Raw genomic sequence first — 22,327 nt, 5'->3', positions numbered from 1 at the left:
ATGGATGAGATTCGAGCAGATGCCACCAAACTTGGAGAATAGGTAGTCTAGTCCCTAAGCTTAATGCTTAGGTTCTCAGATTTTTGAAAAAACATCTCCCACTTTCACTGCAAGCCTTGGATTTCAGCCCTACCTTCAGGGGACTGAAATTTAGGAAGAGAATATATGGAGAAAGAGGAGTTTGATCATCAAAATCCTTGGATTAGTGCCTAGTCCTTTGGACGATGGAGTCCTAGATGCGTTAGATTGGCCAAATTTGTACTCATGGAGTTCAAAAGTTGATGCCCTAGCTAGCAACCTTCAATAATTACCTACTATTAGAATATGGAGTTTCATGAAGAAAAATAACATTTCATCACTAGGAACATTCATTGCATGTTATATCATGAGTAACATATGCAAGAGCCAAGCAAATAGCTTCCAAAAAATTTCTTCAACAAAATTAGGGCACAATAGCATTTACGTTAGTTGCAACAATTACATACATTAGACATTTTCAAGAGAAAGATTTCATAAACAAAACAACTTACAAAATAATCATGCAATATATCCATCAATATTCAAAAAGTAGCTCCACGACAAGATAAAAAATCAGCTCCAAATATCATAGTGCATTTGAGATACTCCAATAGCTTCTGAAGAAAAACGTGTGTTTCTTGTCAGGCCAGGCAGTAACTCCTCAAAATAAATTGATTCGTGTATATTCTTTCAGGTTGGTCTTTATTATATACATGAGGGAGAGACTGTTCACTTCATCTCCCGATGACTGTTCATATTACTTATTATTTATTTACATTATATTCACCTAATCCTGATGATTATGTGTCAACATTCCCCCCCTTAATCTGAAGGGATGTTGGTGAGTCCAAGCATCATTCTGAATCGTTCAAGCTTTTCTCTTCCAAGCGCTTTGGTGAAGATGTTTACAATTTGCTCATTAGTGGAACAATGACGGAGATGGATTGTTTTGGCTTCAACATGATGTCGAATCAGATGATATTTAGTATTGATGTGTTTCGTTCGATCATGGAACTTTGGGTTCTTGGCCAACTTTATTGCAGAGGTATTGTCAATCATGAGTGGAGTTGATTGTACTTGTTTTACCTGCAAATCTTCAAGAATTTTCCTGAGCCACACAATTTCTTTTGTTGCTTCAGCTGCTGCCACGTATTCTGCTTCTGTTGTGGAATCCTCTGTTTTACAACCCGCCCGTTTCGACTCCGACTCGGCCGTTTCGAACCGAGTCATTACCCTGAACTTTGACCCGGCCAGCTAACCGGCTCGGTTGACCGAGTCACATATGACTCGGTCAACCCGGCCGGGTCCGTTATGACTCGGCCGAGTCAATGCATTCCGGCTGGGCAGCGAAACAGTTAGAAAAATTTCAATTTTTTTGTGATTTTTGATAAAGTTAAATTCAGTTTATGGATTCCAAAGGGTCATGCTTCTGTAGACTGTGATGGAAACTACTTAGTGTGAATACAATGTTATATCTTCTGGGTAGGCTATGTAATAAAATAGCCTTGGTGCCATTTTCTTCTTTTTTATGTGTCTGCTTGTTGTATTAATGCATTAAGATGACAAGATAGTTTCTCCTTTAATTGTAAATCCTAAAAACAGTTTTGTAAAAGGAAACTCTACATTGTGAACCTCCAATCCAAATGATATATTTAACTGTTCTGAGATTTTTTGTTGTTTTTAAATAAACGTAAATGGTGAAGTTGAGTATCTGTCATTTCAAACCAATATTTGATTTTACATTGTCATCTTTTAACCATGTATTGTTAAATTTAAAAGCAACAGATATTTTTGATCTTCTTCAGCTAGTTGAAACAGGATTGGTAAGTGATCAGAAAGTCCTCCAATTACTAATCATGACTTATGCCTGCTGGCTTCCTCCAAAAGCTTACTGTTGACAAGAAAATTGTCCAACCTTTTCAAAATCCTGGCTCTTCCTCTTTTGGAGGTTCTTCATGTAGGAATAACCTTTATAGGCTTTACATCCATCAGCGTAAGCTCTCCAAACAACTGTAAGAACTTTTGGAGTCTGGTCACCATCACAGTTTACTTTTGTTGTAGAGGCCATTTCTAGCCTCCTTGGTTATTTGTATTTTGTTTTGAGTCTTTGATCATGTATGACAGTTGACTATGTATTGCCATTGGGTACCATTTTGATATAATGGATTGGTTCATGAGCCTACTTTGATCATATGTTGTCTTCCATCTATATTATAATGTTGTGTGTTTGGAAACATGAATGAAAATCTTTAAAATTATGTTTAAAATATTTAAAATTATGTTTTTTTATAAAAAAAAATAAATATTTAATGTATTTTTTACAACGACCGAGTCATTGAAATCGAGCCGGCCGAGTCATTACCGAGTCGGAGTCGGAGTCGGAGTCGATCCTCGGCCGAGTCGGAGTCGGAGTCGGAGTCGTAAAACATTGGTGGAATCTGCTGGAACTGATTGTTTGCGTGATCTCCAGGAGACATCTCCTGATCCAAGACTCATAGCATATCTTGAAGTAGATACCCCAGTTTCTTTGTCTCCATCGAAGTCTGAATCAGAGTATCCGATCAAGCTGAAGTCGTCCACCTATGTATACTTGATTCCAAAGTCTTGAGTTCCCTTCAAGTATCTTAGAACTCTTTTTGCAGCAGACCAATGTCCCTCACAAGGCTTTTGCATAAACCTGGAGAGGATTCCAACAACAAACGAAATGCCTGGTCTGGTAGTAGTTAGGTAGTTGAGACTTCCTACAAGCTGTCTATACTTTGTTGCATCCTCAAATTCTTTTCCTTCAATAGATGTGAGCTTTAAGTTTTGTTCCATTGGAGTAGTAAGAGGATTGCATTCTGTCATGCCAAACTTGTTCAACAGATCTCCAATGTACTTCTTTTGAGAAAGAAATATGGACTTCGGATGTTGGGTTACTTCAATACCAAGATAGTAATGAACATAGCCCAAATCAGTCATTTCAAAACTTTTCCCCAATTCCTTCTTTATGGATGCAATGTAGCTTTCATTGTTCCCTATCATCAAAAGATCATCTACATATACCACAAGATATACAACTGTTTTGCCAACTTTCTTGACAAATAAAGTTGCATCATCAAGATCATAATGTTTGAAATTGAGTTTCAGAAGATGCTTAGTTAGTTTTTCATACTAGGCTCGCGGTGCTTGTTTGAGGCCATACAAGGACTTCACAAGTTTTCATACTTTATGTTCATGTCCTTTCACAGCAAATCCTTTAGGCTGGGACATAAAAAAATTCTCTTTTAGATTTCCATTCAAGAAAGTAGTTTTTACATCCATTTGATGGACTTTCCAACCGTTCTGAGCTGCTAAGGCAAAGAGTGTCTGGATGGTAGCCCATTTTGTTGTGGGGGCAAAAGTCTCCTCATAATCGACCCCTTCCTTCTGTGCAAAAGCTTTTGCCACAAGCCTGGCTTTGTGCTTGTCAAGTGAGCCATCAGCTTTATACTTGTTCTTGTAGACCCACTTGCAGTGAATTGGTTTGGTTCCTAATGGAGGATCAACCAGCTTCCAAGTGCCATTCTTTATGAGGGCGTCATACTCCTTTTGCATTGCTTCTTGCCATTCATCATGAGAAGCAACTTCTTTGAAGGAAGTTGGTTCAAAATCTGTAGACAAGTTCAATTCATAATCATAAGAAACATTCATATCAACTGGTGAATTAGAGTTATCTACATCACCTCCATTTTCCTGGTTTGAATTTCTAGTTCCTGTCTTTCCAACCTCATCAGGATGAACACTTTCAAGTGTCTTTGTCAGCCACTTTGGGGGACCTTTCTCAGATGGTCTAGGCTGCTCCATAGGTTGAGTTGGGACTGAATCAAGGTTGAGTCTCCCAATTCTATCAATCATATCACTTAAAGCATCATCCGTTGTTGGAGTTTCATGCAGAGGAGAGTGTTCTTCAGAAGAAGATTCCACATGTTGATCTAGTATAGGAATCCCCCCTTCAAGATGTGGAATCTGATTATCAAATTCTTGAAATGATTTTGCTTTTGCGAATCTATCCAAGCGATCAAGTTGCCGCTCAACAACATTGTCAGTTTTGGATGATTCAAGAAAAATTACATCTCTAGATACAACAAACTTTTTATTTACTTCATCATAGAGACGGTATGCTTTGGAGGTGTTTGAATACCCCAGGAAGATACATTTATGACTTATACGACCAAGTTTGTTTCCATGTACCTTTGGTATCAAGGCATAACAGGTGGAACCAAAGACCCTGAGATGCTTTGCCGAAGGAACATGTCCATACCACATTTCATATGGAGTCTTGTTTCTAATAGCATTAGATGGACATCTATTCTTTATATATGCAGCACATAGAACAGCATCAGCGCAAAACATTATCTTTACATTTTTGACGAAGAGCATGGATCGTACCATATTTAAGATTGTCCTATTCATTCTTTCAGTTACACCATTCTTTTGGGGATTATAAGGCATAGTTGTTTGATGTTTGATCCCATGTTGGCAAAGATAGTTTTCAAATTCATTTGATGTGTATTTTTTTCCATTATCAGTGCGAATAGACCCAATATGAGGTTGTGCATCATTTTCAATCCATTTATGAAAGTTCTTGAATGTTTGAAAAGCATCAGATTTGTTCTTCAATAAATAAACCCAACACATTCTGGTGTAGTCATCAATAAATGTCATCATATATTTATTTCCATTTGCAGAAGGAACAGGCATTGGACCACATAAATCTGAATGAATGAGTTCAAGTTTTCTATGTGCTCTTGAATGTGAATCATGAAAACACTGTTTGCTATGCTTTCCTAGAATGCAAGCATCACATTGCTTAAGTTTCCTAGGAATTGTAGGCAAACCAGCAACACCATTTTTCTTCAACAAGTGGAGGTTGTCATAGTTCAAATGTCCAAATCTAGCATGCCATAATAAACTTGATGGAAGTGTACCTTCTTCATAATGAGAATTGTATGAGAAATGTTGTACACGAGCAGAGGTACCTTGCAGCTTGAGAAGCCTTTCTTCTTCTATTCCCCTCATGACAAGTGAGTGGTCAGATGCTTTTCTTACCTCAAGCTTGCCATCAAACATATGAATGGAGTCACCTTGCTGGCGGATGTGGATCAAGGACAAGAAGTTTCTCTTGCGCTGTGGGAGACATAGAACATGATGCAGAAGAAAGTCTGGAAGACCAGGCAATTTAAGCCTGATTGTGCCAAGCCTTGATGGCTTGATTTTTGATTGGTCTGCAAAGTATACTGCTCCATCAACATTGTCAGTAAATTCTTCAAATTTTTTTTTTCTATGAGTCATGTGGCAGGTTGCTCCTGAATCAAGCAACCAATCATTTTTCCAAGAAGCAAGTGAAGCATTAAATAAATCTTCATTTACTCCAATATTACATTGTGCCACAACATAGTGAGCGGATTCAAGTGCTTTACCTTTGTCTGTATCATCAGTTTTACCTTTCTGTTGGTTTCTTTGCTGCTCAATTTTGTCCCATGGTAACTTGCATGTAGAGGCATCATGTGATCCATTTCTTTTGCAGCGTATGCAGTGCAAATCTGCCTTTTCTCCTTGAGAGTGTCTGGCCCCCCTGCCTCTGAAATATCTTCCTTTTCCTCTTCGACCACCTCTTCCTCTTGAAGAATCTTGAGCAGGATGCTTTTTTTTATGAGCAAGGCACACAGCCTCTTCAGAAGATTCAGGGGCTGTCTTCTTTCCAAAAGATTTCTCTCTTTCAGCGAATTTTTTCATAAGAGAGTCAAAGGTAATGTCTTTGAGATTTCCATTTGCTTGGAATGACTCAAGATAATTGGAGTAAGTAGGATAAAGTGCCTTGAGAAAAGCGATAAGAGGAATATCCAAATCAATTTTAGTGGCTTGGAAATCATGCATTATAGACTTTACTTCAGATGCAAGAGCAAGAGGATCATTATTTTGCAGTTCAAGAGTGAAGAGTTTAATCATGAGTTGAACAACTTCAAGTGCAGAATGTGAGTCATAGAGTTCTTTCAGCTTTTGTAAGGCTTCGAAAGCAGTTGAAAATGGCGTAATATGGCGACTCACCTCTTCACTTACAGATGCTGCAATTAATGCATAGGCTTTGCTGTTCTTGTTTTCCCAAATGGCGAGCTCTTTGTCTGATGTAGGCTGTTCTCGCTGTTTGTCTCCATCTCCAATACACACTCCTTTCCACAACTCATTGAAAATGAGGGTGTGTTTTATCATCCGGGACCATTCAGGATAGTTTTCCTTACTAGTGAGAACTATTCCCACAATGGATATGATTGAATGCATTGTAAAATCTTGTACTGTAAAAAAAAACTGTGTACTGTAAAAGATACTTCTACTGGCAAAAATGTGCTTCAAAATAATACAGCCTTATTCTTCCTTCTTGATTAGGTAAGAATTTTATTTAATATACAAAGAGTAAAACTGTATTCTATATAGAATATCAACTGCTCAAACACCTATCATAACTTGAATTCTGATGTAAATACAATTGATGTAAATTGTAAAAAAAAATGGACCGATGCTTTTCACCGCACGCAGGTGTGCTGATCACACTCTATTATCACGCTCTTAAATAAATCTTCATTAAATATTGGAATTTGTCAAAAAAAAGGACGGATGGTTTTCATCGCAGGCAGGTGTGTTGATCACATTCTATTATCATGCTCTTAAATAAATCTTCATTAAATATTGGAATTTGTCAAAAAAATGATAACATCAATGCAGGCGTGCTTTGATACCGCACGCAGGTGTGCTTTGATACCATCAACGCAGGTGTGCTTTGATACCGCACACAGGTGTGCTTTGATACCATCAACGCAGGTGTGCTTTGATACCATCAACGCAGGTGTGCTTTGATACCAGCAGCAGCTTTCTTCATCCAATGCTACCACTGGGTCCCTTGCCGATATTGTTGTTCTAGAACTGAAGAGTGTATCTTCCCAAGCGAGCGTGAACGACTGTTCGGTGTCTCTCGGTCAACCGATTCTTAGGGATGAAACTTGTTCCTATGAACAGTGCAGAGGCATTATGCATTCGAATTTTCCACTTCGTGTTTCTCTTCTCTCATCCATCCCTCCTGAACAGCTTCTTCAACGCACCATTCAACGCAACAACTTTTCTTCACCATTCACGCAGTAAACTACGGCCTCAAGGCATTCAACGCAGCTATTCAGAATGTTTTCAGAGCTGAGGCATGGCAGAAATGGCGCAGAATTAATTATGGTAGACAGAGGGCAGAATGGCGCAGAATCAATTATGGCAGAGGGTAGAAGACAGACTCCATAGGGGCAGTGGACAGAGAGCGTAATAGGCAGAAGGGAGTTACAACTAATTTTGGGAGCTGGCTCTGATACCATGTCAGGCCAGGTAGTAACTCCTCAAAACAAATTGATTCATGTATATTCCTTCAGGTTGGTCTTTATTATATACATGAGGGAGAGACTGTTCACTTCATCTCTCGATGACTGTTCATATTACTTATTATTTATTTACATTATATTCACCCAATCCTGATGATTAGGTGTCAACAGTTCTTTTGCAAGAGAATCCAAGTAATGATGATGAGTTCTCACAAATGAGACTCACTTCTATTTATATGAGTCTCTCTAAATAGAATTAGCCTAATGAGTCCCCAAAATTATAAAATAATGTGCTAAAAAAAGTCTTGGTCACAAGCTGACTAAGTAGCTACCACAAGTTATGAATTGGCCATCCAAATGTCGAGTTGATGATGTAGGGCCATTGGAAGGCCACATTGAGTCCTCTAAGTGCCATGATGAGAGAGAGGGCTCCAATAAAGATGAATTAGGAGATGGCCCTATTTTTCCATGCAAGTCATCATGTGGAGCCCCCATGTGGTGTTGGGGCATGAATGTTGGTCTCATGGGTCTCTTGATGATGGATAAGTTGTATAATGCACCAAATGAGGGCTTCGATGATGGTGCTTGCCCTCCCATGTCTCAATGGGGGAGACAAACCTCTTTTTGGCCTTGGATCAACTGCCATAATTATGCTAAGCGCACTGGGGCACGTTAGTCCAAGTGCATCATCTCACGAATAATGTGTGGCAATGAACAAATTGTTGAAGGTGTTGAGGGTGCCCATGGTATGAAATGATGTTCTAACACATGATGGAGTCCCATGGTTCTAAACGCTTCCCCTAGAATTGTCAGTATGATCCTTTGGTGGGCTTGGGCCCTAATTAAGTTGCCCAACCCATGATGAAATCACTTGAAAATTACATATAAGATCTAATGAGCTTCCTCACCATCAGGTATAATAATTCATTAGTGCATCTAAGTGAACCAAGCTTGTTAATCAAGGGCACATTGAGACTTCCTAATGGTCTTCCCTTCCAAATTTGGAGCTTTAAGCTTGTAATAGTCTTACCTCCCTAGGTAGGAGTGGCTAATAAACAACCCTATTAGGTGTTCCTAGACACCAAGGGGAAAGACAGCTCACAGGTACATCCTTCATTTGATAGGGGTCATGTGAATCGTGATGAGATGGATAGGGACACAAGGGTCTCAAAGCTAAATGCCATGGGTTCAAGGATGGTAATGATGAGGGATGTCCACATATTTAGGTGTATAAATGTAGGAGGGAGCAATCGTGGATACATGAGTTACCCCGACCTTTGTTTTTCCACCCTTCTTCATTTGCCTTTTTCCTTTTCTTGATTTTTTCTTTGTATTACTACTTGGGGCTCTAGGAGATGAGAGCATGCTATGTATGATATAAGCAATTATTACCCCCTTAAGGTGTGACGGTTCATCACCCACCAAGGTTGGGACATGCATGAGTTCCTTAATAATTTGGGGGCACTTATGGGGCTCTTGGAACAAAGGTGATGGCCATGATGAAGGGGTATAGCTCATGTTTGGATTTTGCCCGCGTGCTATATTAAATGTCCCGACCATCTTTTGCATTTTATGATATTCTTTTCTTTTGTTTCTTGCTTGTGGCCATGATATGCTTTTAATGTTCTTTTAGCTGCATCAATGTCTGGGGAAACATTTTCAGGCGCAACCCATACATGTGGAAAAGGGGAGTGGCTGTCCCAGTGCCTTATGGACCCAGTAGTCATGTGGACCCAGAGAGGGAAAATGATGAAATAGGGCTTGTAATGTGTGGAGGGGAGTGAAAAATGTGAAATGGGAATGCGCTACCAAAATCAGGGTTTCCCAAGTAGTGCCCTTCCTAAAGCCATAAGCTAATAGGGGAGATCCTATGGGACTAGGATTGAGGATTAACCCCCCATTTAAGGTGAAGGAACAAAACTATAGTCAAAACCCTTCCTTCTTCCAAGTCACCAAATAATCCATGCCCAATATGCCTAGGAAAAACAAGCATAAGCACTTGATTGCACAATGAAAAACATACCTTTAGGATTGGATTGCCCACCTTCAAACATATGCTCTTGATAGATGGGCAAGGGGACATATGACTGATTCAGGGAGTAGAGATCAAATGGCACGATACATCAGCTACATTGGTGGCTGTTAGGGGCTGTTGGCTACCAATGGAAGAGATGTGGAGAAAAATTCTCCTATGGGATCACCCATTTTTGGTGGGTAACATGGCCATTGTTTGCTTTGTCCTTTTCTTTTAGCTGCATCAAACTCCCAGGGCCAAGTTCCGGGCCCTACCCAAGAATGAGGATGTATGGTGCCAATCCCAATGAACTAATGGTTAGTTGAACCCGAAGAAGGGAGGTGGAATATGGGCTCGTAATGTAAGAAGGAAAGTGGTAAATATGGAATAGGGAGAGATGGGACTGTGCTATCTCAATTGGGGTTTCCCAAGTAGTTGTTGAAATATGTAACTAGGTTCAGTCTTCATAAATATGAAATGTACTTTTATATATATTGTAAAAATAAAGAAAAATTATTATTGTTATTTTTGTAGCTTGGGTTTCATGCCCAAGGTCTTTTATTTAGAGGTCAAGCACCCATTAAGTGCTTCTAGGGTTTGTCCTAGGGTCAAGAAGTCAAAAGAGTCATTGTCATATGAAGAAGACCCCATTGGGCGCATTGTAACTTGTCAAAATAATTATTTTTGTATTTAAAATTGTCAAAAAACCCTCCAAGACCAAGTCGACTTGGTAGCTAAGAAGTCGACCTCATTAGGGCATGCCTATATATAGGAGGGAACTTGACCTCCTATGTACACTCACTCACTTCTCATCATCTAAGCAAAGAAGGAGCAAAAGAAGGCTAGCGAAGAAGGAAGAAGGACGAAGGACAAAAGATTGGGTTGTTTCTCTCTCTCTCTCTCTCTCTCTCACACGTGCGAAGAAGGAAAGCTAAGGTTTCGTTGCTGCAAGATTGAAGTTGAGGAAATTGTAGAAAGAAGGTCGACGGAAGGTCTATTAGATCACCTACAAACCCTAGAAGAAGGAGAAATTCAAGCGAAGGTCAAGGGAAGCCTTAGAAGCCTTGAAACTGCTCACACGTGTGGAAACAACAATTGTTGTAGGGGCCAAAAATTTCAGACTTGCAGTTTCTGTAGTTAGGGTCCAAGCTTTGCAGTTGGAAGAGATTTTACTGGGTTTGACTTGGACAAAAGAAGCACATCATCAAGGAGGTCAGACTTGGTCAGTGAAGGGTATTGGTCTTGGTCTAGAGGTCTTGGAATTCGACATTTGAAGAATCTATAAGAAGAGGAGATTTGCGGGTTTTCCTCTCAAGTGGAGAGGTTTTGGCCCTGGCTTGCAGCCTATATCCTGTGTTCTTTTGTATTGTTGATCTTCTTGTTTTGGTAGCTGTTTGATGATAATAACAACATAATAATATAAGGAAAAGATAATAATCAAGAAAATTAAAAATACATCACAAGCAATTATCAAGTAGAAGAGAATTCATCTTAGTTTTAGCCCTTTAGATTTCTCAACAGTAGTGCCCTTCCTATACCCATTGGGCCACTAGGGGGGGTTCCCACTAGACTAGGATGAAAGATTAACCCCCTATTTAAGGTGAGAGAACGAAATAACGGTTAAAACCCCAATTCCTCCCAGGTTACCCCATAATCCATGACATATGCCCAAAATAGAAACAAGCATAAGCACTCGATTGCAAAATGAATAAAGTACCTTCTGATAAAAAACCCACCTTCCAACGTGTGGTTATGCCAAATGGGTGAGGAAACATATAACTAATATAGGTGGCGGTGATATGAATGGCACATCATCATTGGCTATTAGTGGTTGTTGGGGGCTACTGGCTGCCAGTTGAAGAGATGGAAGGAGAAAAATTTCTCCTATGGGGTTACCCACTCTTGGCGGGTAACAATGTGGATCCTTGATTCTGTAATTTTGTTGTCCCTCCCTCTAAATTCTTTGATGTGCCAATGTTTGCCTTGACACAATACTTTGACACTTCCCTAGGCCACAGTTACTGTGGTTCTGGTACTTTGTTAAACTATGCAATGGAGAACATACGAAAGACAAGTGAGAGAGTCTGAGTGAGAGATGTATTATATCAATGTGTGTGTCAATTCCATAAAGTGATGTTGTATATATCTCTAGCGAATTTTATTATTCTCCACCTTATTACCTTATTACATCTCTAGCGAATTTTATTATATCAGTGATGCCATATATTGCATATGACTTATTTCCACCTTATTACCTTATTACTTAATACATTAATGAAGTCAACATTACAATATAGCAATTATAACCTAATTTTATCGTTTGTAGACAATAATATAATTTGACTGCAATTCAATTTATAGGTGTGTATTACGTCTAATTATTTTTGTTGTTTTCTCTTCATGTTGGACCTAACTTTACATGTTCAAGTATCCATTCTTCAAATTACTATTATATGTTTTGCTTTAGTCTAAATATAGCATAGAATGGTAAAAATTTTTGGCATGGCATGCGTCAGATTATTCATTCTCTTATATTTGTTTTCTCTTCATCTTGGACCTAACTTTACATGTTTAAGTATCCATTCTTGAAATTACTATTATATGTTTTTCTTTAGTCTAAATAGAGCATAGAATAGTAATTATTTTTGCGATGGCATGCATCGGATTATTCATTCTCTTATATCTATATATATATAGATATATGCACACATGTTTCTGTTTTTAGTTGCATGGATGTTCTCTATATCAAAGTTTGTGTATTAAAAGTATTACTTACAAGTGGTAGGGAAAGATCATCCTATTATTTAAGCATTGAGATGAGTATCGGATTATTCATTCTCTTATATATATATATATATATGCGCACATGTTTCTATTTTTTGTTGCATGGATGTTCTCTATATCAAAGTTTGTGTGTTAAAAGTATTACTTACGAGCGGTAGGGAATGATCATCCAATTATTTAAGCATTGAGATGAGTACAATATTTTTATTTTCTTACAAAAAATTGAATGCAGGAATACAAGTGGAAAGCAAGCGGAAAGTTAATTACACGACCTGATCTTCATTTAAAGTTTCAGCGCGTGCTTTCATTACCAAATGGTCTTGGATTGAGTATGTGTTGACCTTATGTTGAATCTATAACACTACTTCAATCAACTTGTTAGCTTGTGGATGAATTTTTTTTTCTTATATGTATAGTTTGCATTAATGCCATGCTTAGCAATGAGAATGAATTAGTGTTTGGGAACCTTACAAGGGATTTCAAAAAAATGTATCTTTTTTGCACTCATGCCTCCAAAGGGGACCATGCCTCCAAACATAGTATTTATTTCAATTACTTTGACATTTTGTGTTTAGTTTGGTGTCTCTCAAGCCTACCTAGTTGTCCATTTTGATGTACTTTTGTGGTCATTTGTTGTTCATTAATAAAATTATCGTTCTGAGCTAGGCTGGGAAAGCTTTTCAATCTTACCTTAAACAATGGTAAATTGTACTTAATTGCATTGATGTTTTACTATTAAAAGCTTGCCAAACAATGGCATGTTGGTCAAAGACTGTTGGTCAAAGTGGTCATTGATGTCAATATGGCATTGTTGGAAATGGAAAATATTCTTGTGATGCATGAATAACCCATTGTCCTAACCTCATGCAAACCCTAGGAGAAAACCCTAAGCATGAAGACGATGCACATTCCCTAGCTACATGATAAAACCCTAAAGCCCTAGCTTCATGATGCCCTAGATGCCAATGAAACCCTAGCTCTGGAAATAAAGCCCTAGTCATAAATTCTTGATGCAAGCCCTAGCCTAAGTGAAAATGCCATAGCATTAACCATATACATTGATGAAACCCTAACATTTGACCTTATGAAATAATGATGCATGGATGTTTATTGGATGGCAAATAAGATGAAGCCCTAACCTTATTAATTGATGCTCATGATGCCCTAGTGTTGAATGCCTAAGTCTATGAAGAAGGAGCCCTAGACATAAAATACCAAAGGCTGCCATAGATAAATTAATGATGACACTTCACAAAAATATAAATTTATTGATGGAAAAATGACCTCATTTAAATGTGGAATTGGCATCAGCTTGTAGAGGACTTTTCCTCTTTCCAACGAGTTATTACTTGTCCTCTAACTCCTCATAGACAGAGAGAAAATGAATTTTCAAGTTGAAAAAAAATATATTTTAAATGCTGGCCGATATAAGCCAACTTATGCAAGTCGGCTTCTCATCCAAGTGACGTGTGTCTTCATTTTAGGTCAAATTGTGTATAAATACAAGTTGAAATTCATCATTTCAGCCATCAAATTCGGTGAAAAATACAAAGAAGCAACACAAAAAAGGAAGGTGGCCGAGGAAGATTTTTAGAGCACTGTTTGGGCTAATTTTGTTTTCGGTGATTGGGCATACTTCTGTGATTATCCTTCCTCAAGCTCGGACAATAGGAAATTCTGTGTTAAGATTTCCTTAGCCTCGGACTAGAGGATAATCAACTGTGGGACTGTTGTCTTATAAAAAGAAAAGAAAAAAGCCCAGACTATTGACTGTGGAAAGACCTCAGGCTCATGACATACACCTGTGACCTCGGATTGCAGACCCACCTGTGGGAGAAACTTAGACATCAAATCTGTGACAAGTGTGGACTATAGGTGACTCGGATTTCCAAGTCTGTGGAGCTTGGACTACAGCACAAATCTGTGGACAGTCATTTGTGGATGCTCAGTTGTAGAAACCAAACCTGTGATAACTTCGATCTAAAGACATTTACCTGTGGAAGCTCATTTAGAGCTCGGACCTGCAGTCTTAGCATTGAAGGGTTGTTTTGAGGATTAGATCTTCCGACTTGTGACTGTAAATCTTGGAGGAACAATCAGGACAACTGCCTAACAATCATCTGGTGGCCCAAACAAACTTGTGGAGGAGGTCTAGTCTCAGGTTCAGACCTGTGATAGGCACAACTGTGGAAAATTCAGAACAATGATCAGTCACCTGTGTAGACCTTGAGCTACAGTTCTGGGAGAGATCAGACTTCGGATTAGAAGGGCAGTGGCATTTGTGAACAAACTTTTGAAAGCTCAACATTACACCTTAAAGACAACTCACCTCGAATTGCTGGAGAATTCAGACTGCTAGCTATGGAGAAAATATACCTTGGATCAGTCTTATACCTAAAGGACAATCAACATACAACTTGGTTGAAAGAGAGACTACACCTCGGATTTGGTGGAAGGCCTGGACCGATAAAACAACAAGACTCGAACAACTGCTTGTGAAGGCTGGACTTAACTCCGACCTGTGACAATATCTCATATAGCAGACTTGGTGCAGACTTCTTGGTGGAAATTTTGATATACATCTTAAAGGGAATTTGGAAGTGTCTTGGGATATCCTTGAGCATACCTTGGAGAGTCATCTAGAAGCCTATTGGAGACATTATTGAAGACCATGATGCATTACTGATATCATCATGAGGTGACCTTAGAGAATTTTGTTTGGGAGAAATGAAGAGTTGTGGTGACAACTTCTGAAAAGATAGAGTTGTCATTGATGAAGTGATTTGGAAATTAAGTGAACGCATTATTGAAGGTGAAAATATTCTCAGGGCTTGTTGCAGAAAATATTGGGAGTCTTGAAGAATTACTAAACTTATCTTGAAGAATTGAAGCTGTGGGTTGGAGCGCTAGAGGATAGGAGTCCTCAAGAAGACCAGGTTGGTGCCTGTAGCAAAGATAGGGTTGGAGCCTCAAAGTGACAAGGTTGGAGCCTTGTGAAGTACAAGTTGGTGCTTGGCAAAGTACAGGTTGGAGCCTGGGAGATTGAAGATGGTTGTCTTCATCTTGGGTTGGAGCCCTAAATTATTATTGTACTTGATTCATTGTAAAGAAGAGTATTTAAGTCCTCATTATATCTGATTAAGAAAATCCTTTATTCTATATTGTTCATTTTGTGTTCTAAATATAAGTGATCTTAACTGGTAAAAATAACAATTGAAAAGAAATACTGATTCACCCCCCTCTCAGTATTTTCAACAATTGGTATCAGAGCCAATACCTTCTCTCAAAGCCTAACAGCTTGAAGGTAGATCCTTAGAACACAAATGGCAAAGCCAAGGAAGAAAGCCTCGAAACCTTCTAAAGATGTCTCTTCTTCAACCATGAAAGAAGACGATAATAAAATTGGGAAAGCTCCATTGTTCAATGGAAACTTTGAAATATGGAAGGCAAGAGTGAAGAATTTTTTAATGGTGCAAAGTTTTGAAGTCTGGGAATTAGTGATTACTGAAACCACGATGGGAGAAGAATCCAAGGAATATAATGCAAGAGCGATGAAGGCAACCTTGAGTGGGCTACCAGATCTTATAAAGGACAAAGTGGGAAAAGGTTCATCGACTAAAGGTTTGTGGGATAAACTTCAAGATCTTCACTTAAAAGGAGCATTGATCATGACCTCTAATTAAGAAGATGATGGAAAGCAAGAAGGAAATCCAGAACCCATTAAGGAAGCTGAAGACAAGAATGAAGACATCAAGGCCAAGAAAGACCTAGAAGATGAAGAAAATGAGTATTGCATACCAACCACTGATTTTGATGTAGATAATAACTGGATATGGGAATCGAGGATGGAAGTACATTTGCAGGCACATGGAGTATGGGAATCAATTGTTTCTGGAGACAAATCTATCAACGAAGCTAAAAGGTACAATTCAAAGGCCATGAATGTATTTTGAATGTTTTGCCAAATTATGTGAAAACAAAATTTATTCAATGTTCAACGACTAAAGCCCTTTGGGAAAAGATTCATAATCTCTGTTCAACAAAGCAATTGGGTCAAGATGTTATTGAAAATTTAGATCCTTCTGATTATGATGAAGAAATTGGAGAAATGAGTAAGGCAGAGTTCCAAAATCAAGTGATCAAGGTGATAAAGGAACTCAAAAGTCAAAAGGAAAAGACAAGACTTCTGGAAGCATAATTGGAAACAACAAAAGAACTCAAAAAGAAAAATGAAGAATCAGGGAAGATCATTAGCAATCTTCGAGTACAATTGGAAGAAGTAAAAGATACAGAGACACAAGACCTCAGGAGAGAAGTCCAACAGAAGCAACAAGAATTCGACACAGCTTGTGCAAAGATTAATAGGCTCAAACAATAGATGCAGGGAGCAAAAAATGAAAGGAAGGAATCTGATCAAATATACATATCCACAGTTGACCAAAAGCAAAAGGAATTAGAAACATCTTCAATAGAAATAAGCAGGCTTAGGATTGAAAATGAGAAGCAAAAGGAATAGATATAGGTTCTCAACAGAGAAGTAGAGAAGACCACTCTTCTCAAGCTACAGGTTGAGGAGGCAAAAAAAAGAAGGGAGATCTTGAAAAGATGGTTTCAAGAAGATCTTGCTCAAAAGCAAGAGGAACTTGATGCAACGCTTAATGAGATCAACAAGCTCAAAGAAAAGGACCATTTACAAGTTATGGACAGGACAAATAAAGAATTCGCAAAAAGAACAGGTAAGGCTCCAATTGATGAAGGTACAAGCTCCACATCTTCGCACAGTGAGATTGAGAAGATGACTAAACCAAAGAAGAACGTTGTAACTCTGAAGAATGATGCCAAAGCAGTCAAGGACAAAGGACGACAATAAACTACAACACCGCTTTCAAAGAAGAATGAAAAATCTTCTAGGTATGTTCGTTTATTTAATGGTTATTGTTTTTTGTGTGCTAACTATGGACATATGGCCAAGGATTGTAAAGTTGTTGACATGTACAATTATCAAGGACCATTGCATCCAAATGAACCATTCAAGTATGCACATTTATTTAATGGTTATTGCTTTTTATGTGCTAACTATGGACATATGGCTAGGGATTGTGAAGTTTCTGGCAGGTACAACTATTATCGGCAAAACCCTAGAAGCAAGTTTGCAGGATCACGAGACAAACACCAAACGAAATCTTCTATGAATGACATTGAATGTTACAAATGTCATAAATATGGACACATAGCTCGTCACTACAGGTACAAGATGGAATCAACCATGAATGAAAAGCTTGACGACGAGAATAAGAAGGTTTGGAAAAGAAAACAGGTACAGGATGAACAAGTACAGGATGAGCAAGAAGAGCAAGAGGGCAAGAAGGTCTCAACAGTTATGCTTTTAGGATTTGTAACAGGTCGTAAGGAATCAACAGTTGCTTCGGTTAATGACTTGAGTCAAGATGGTCTGTTAGGTTACTCACTATTTTGAACAATCTAGCTTGTTGACTCCTTGAAGTGTGTAGAGGGGGAGTCTATGCAATAGTATATGGCACAAGTCTACGATTGACAGACATATAGTTTGAACAAGATGGGAGTTTCATAACAGGTTCAGGGGGAGCAGAATAGTTGAAGGATTATAGGTTCACAAAGGAAAGCTTCTCTTTAGGGAACAGGTCCACAGGAATCGTCATTGATAGACTATTACAAGAGGCTTCTCATCAGGGGGAGCACAGGCAAATAACAGGTCCAATTGAAGCAAGCAAATTCTTAGGGGGAGTAACACTTTGCCATTGATGTCAAAGGGGGAGAGAAAAACCCGATAAGGAGATTGAAATCTTTAAAAGGAGGTGAAGCATGAAGGCAGGGGGAATTGTACTCGCAGGAGGAGTATGTGTTGCCATCAATGACAAAGGGGGAGATTGTTGGATGGTGTTGTCATTGATATTAACACATGGAGTTGACTGGGTTTGACTTTGACAAAAAACACCAATCATTGATGTCAAATGGTTAATGAACGCTTCTTAGTAATTGTCATTTTACATCAAGATAGCAGCTATATTGTTGGATGGTTGAAAACCCAAGTCCTAGTGTTTGGGTTCCTTGGACTAAGGATGTATACCGACCTTGTCGAGGGTTTTTGAAGGATCAAACCATTGAGTTTGTCTTGGAGATCTAGGTCATTAGATTCTCCTCGAAAAGATGTTTTTGTTGATATGTGGTACGCCCCGAGAGGCCTCCTGATTTGGGAGATATTCATAATTGAAGTTAGTGACCCCAGTTTTTGGGCTAAAACTCCAAGGGGTAGTGACATCACACCTCCTCCTACAGTTGTCAACATATGACATTGTTTATCACTGTAATCTCACCCCATATAAGTTACATAACTTCAAAAACCAAAGACAATAAATCGATCATTGACTTAATGCACCCATGTGTCACCTACAAAACACACCAAAGAGGGTTGGTGTACAATTACTTAGAGTTTAATATTCAAGTTATTAACAATTAGTAAATTAAATTAACTTTATTAAACATCTAACTTAAGGTTTGAAAAGAACAATTATATTAAGAAATGTCATCAAACTACCTTCACTCACAAGGAGTATCTCTTCCTTGATGTACATGTATGATCTAATAATTTTAATGGCAACTTCTCTCTTATTAAGTTACAAGACATATTTTATTTAAAATTTTAATGCACTAAAGTTCCTATGGAACCCCTCTCTATCTCCAACGTTCACATAATAAAGCCCTCTCTAAAACACTATAAAACAAAGACATATCCTCCTCCAAAACATAACATTCTCACTTGTATTTAGCTCTGAAGTTCCTTCAACTTACCTGAGGAAATATTCAGCCTTCCGATGTAGAGATAGCATACAACAGCTTGAAGTTTTCAGCCTACCTGAGGATAGAACCTTTTTGGCCTCCTAAGGGTAGCAAGGTACCTTGAGAAAAGTGTCATTGTCTTTGATTTTTTTTGGGCACAAGATTCCGAATTAACTTGGGATTCGTTGGATTGTAATTTAGACTGTAATTGCAAACTTCTTACAACTCTATATTTTTGGTTCCTTTGCATATGGCTTGACATCTTAGGTGTTTGGCCTTGTTGCTTTCTTTCGTTGGTTTAAGGCTTGAAGAACTATTATAAACTTCAATTCTAGGACAACGAATTATATTAAGTCTGTTATGACTTGAATTGAGGCATCGTGTCATGTGTGTTAGGTTCCTATTAAGGCAACAACTTTTAGGACATAGGTTCTTGTCATGACAACGTATTTCTTGGGTGGTTTGTATGACTAGGACAGTGAATTACGTTAGGTCGGTTATGACTTGAATTGAGGCAGCGTGTCATGACATTTTGACTTGACCATTACGGTGATACCTACATCACTTATTCACAACTTTAATCCTTATATCCTAACTACAGCAGTCCCTTGATTTATGACTATAACATATGACTCTTAACTTGATGACACTTTTGACTTGACTTTTGTGCAGTTGCAAAACAGTGAAACATTGTATCCTCTTATTATCCTACAGTTGTCAATATATGACATTGCTTCTCATCATAAGGCAGTGGTTGTAAGGGGTTCATTGTTTGAGTGTCAGTATCATGCACTAAGCCAATCATTGAGTTCGAATTTTGTTGAAGTAACTAGTGATGTGCATCTTGTTGATAGCCTCTCATTGCAATTCTAGTACAGTGACGGATACTTAGCTTATGTGACTAAACTTTTGTTGACTGACCTAGGAAAATCAGTGACAAGGGTAGTAACATGTACATTAACTGTGTGTGTGACAACTTGACGTATTGAGAGTTGACCTGACATAGTGACCTTGTAAGACAAAGCAAAGTAGTTGCTTGAGTATAGATATGCACATAACCTGTAATCTCATTTTAGCTACAACACTTGGATCATTGACGTAAACAGTTGTTGAACATTTAAGCAGTAGAACTATGCCTATGACAATCATTATATATATATATATATATATATATATATATATATATATATATCTAAGGAATTATGCAATAACCTAGAACTGGAGTAGTGTGACAGACTTAAGTCTGAACCTTGACTTGATGATCTATGCATGAAACTGTATAATATATTATAGCAGTGATAAAATATACTTGGTGAACTGATACACATTTAGTGACTTGATACATTGAATAGTGAAATGAAAAATGACTGTGACAATGACAATAACATCATATGAGCTGATTGACTTGACACATTGATGCATCGATATATTAACTTGACTCATAGATCTGATATGTATAGACACTACGCATAATAAAGTTGACCTTTGACTTTGACTTGACATCAATAGAACTATGATGAATGTAATTTGACATATTGACGTACAACCTTGACATACTTGATATAGATTTGTATTATGTATCTTATAGTGATGACCTAGAGGGCGTACCATCATAATGACATGACTTTACATGGTAGCAGGTCTTTAAGGCAAATATCATTTTGTTATACAACCTATTGGAGAAGGATGGATAACAGGTCTTGACCAGTCAAACAACGATGTTTACTTATATGCTAGTAGCTCTCTGGGGACAGAGTTTGAAAGCACTGATTGCAGGGCATTGGGATGACCTGAGACACCTTGGCTTGTGTCATCATTTGATAGCAGTTCCAGATGGTTGCAGTATCATGTGCAGTGTGATGATAGCAGTATTTGAGCATTCATGACTATTCATTCATGAAGTGACATTCAAAGGCAGCCAACAATTATGCAGTGATTTGCAGTAACAATAATGACAGGTGTGGAGTGACAGTAATATGCAGTGTGTAGTGACAATAATGTGCAGTTGAATAGTGATAGCTTGATATGTAGCATTGTGCAATAATCAATTTGCGGGAACAATGATCAGTGGTTACCAGGATTCGACATTTAGTCTACATCTTTCTTACAACTTTTCTACATTGATTCAGAGTACAGGGGATCCAGTGTGAAAATTGTGAAACATGATCTATCAACTCTTCTGGGTGATTGGAGTCACCTTCAGGTCTTGAGAAAACTTCAAGGTGGAACAAACATAGTGATGACCACATCTTCTTCCAATTCCCTGCAACCTATGAAGTCGTGGAACAAACCAATATGCCTTTGGGGGTCATCATCCTTTGTGCCATAGAATTGGGGTACTTTGCCATGATCATCAGGGATAGGATGAGGGGCTCCTAGTATGTTGTCGAAACATAGGGGACAAAGCACCTGATCTGCCCATGGAGAAGGAATCCTACGCCTATTGACCATATCCAAGAAAGGAGAAGTAGGGGATTCATCACTCCTACATTGTTAGGTTAACACAATTTGGCCCTCAATTTTCATGAGAAGCTAGTGGAGTTGCCAAAAGAGGATCTATATTGTCGTTGAAAGAATCACCTCTTCAAATATTGAACCAAGGAGGTAGACCTGCTTCCTCCCCAACAATGGTGCCAAAAATGTTACCACACAATCTAGCAGAGGCCTAGGAGGGGAACATATGGGACAACTACTAGACCTCGTGACAACAATGGGACAATGACTCATTGTCACGTCAGTCAATTTAGCCTACTCTTTGCGGACTTTTACCGATTTGAGGAGTCTCGATAGGAGGGAAATCACTTGAAATGGATATGTCAATAATTGGGTGTGAAGTGATTTCACAAAGCCCATTCAAGGAGAGACACACTAAAGGCTCGATGCTTCGAAGAAACTAACATGCTCTCCAAGAAAGGCCTTGGGTGAGGAGATCAAGACCTATGGTTTGAGATATGCAATGGTAATATGTTTTCCTAAGGTCAAGTCTCTCAAATGATGACGCTAGATCTCTTAATGAAGGTTTATATGATGTTGTAGCACTTCTAGGAGACACTTTGCTTCCTTCTAGAGACCTACGAATAATTTGCACAAGATCTAGGGCTTATGAATGGTCGTGGGAAGATTTCCTTCCAAGGCTCTCACTAGATCAAGGCAAGAGAAGGGAAAGGGATTCTTACAATTTATCCCACCAAATACAATGCTCATACAACCCTCATGAAAGCCCCCTGTCCAAGGAAATACATTTAGGTTTCCTTCTAGGGCACACCTAAGGCACACAAATTTATGGATAAATCACTGTGAGATATCAACCAAAATTGGA

The 22,327-nt window shown here is 38.4% G+C and overlaps 1 protein-coding gene across 3 annotated transcripts in view; it reads left to right on the top strand.

The window, feature by feature from the left end:
- LOC149198465 (uncharacterized) overlaps positions 1–22,327 on the top strand; it is a 233,429-nt gene that overhangs the window by 80,581 nt on the left and 130,521 nt on the right. For 2 of the 3 annotated variants that reach the window (XM_089399285.1, XM_089399286.1), the window contains exon 2: positions 12,425–12,521. In XM_089399285.1, coding sequence (XP_089255411.1) covers positions 12,425–12,521 — 97 coding nt within the window. Of the gene's footprint in view, positions 1–12,424; positions 12,522–22,327 lie in introns of those variants that run through there. The other variant, XM_089399288.1, reaches the window with a different exon arrangement.

This window comes from Pinus tabuliformis, chromosome 2_1, assembly GCF_031772625.1.
Source record: "Pinus tabuliformis cultivar Carrire ecotype Pingquan chromosome 2_1, CPIR1, whole genome shotgun sequence".
In the NCBI taxonomy this organism is placed as follows: Eukaryota; Viridiplantae; Streptophyta; class Pinopsida; order Pinales; family Pinaceae; genus Pinus; species Pinus tabuliformis.
Note: the sequence above shows the minus strand (reverse complement) of the source record. Positions and strands in the feature narration are given on the sequence as shown.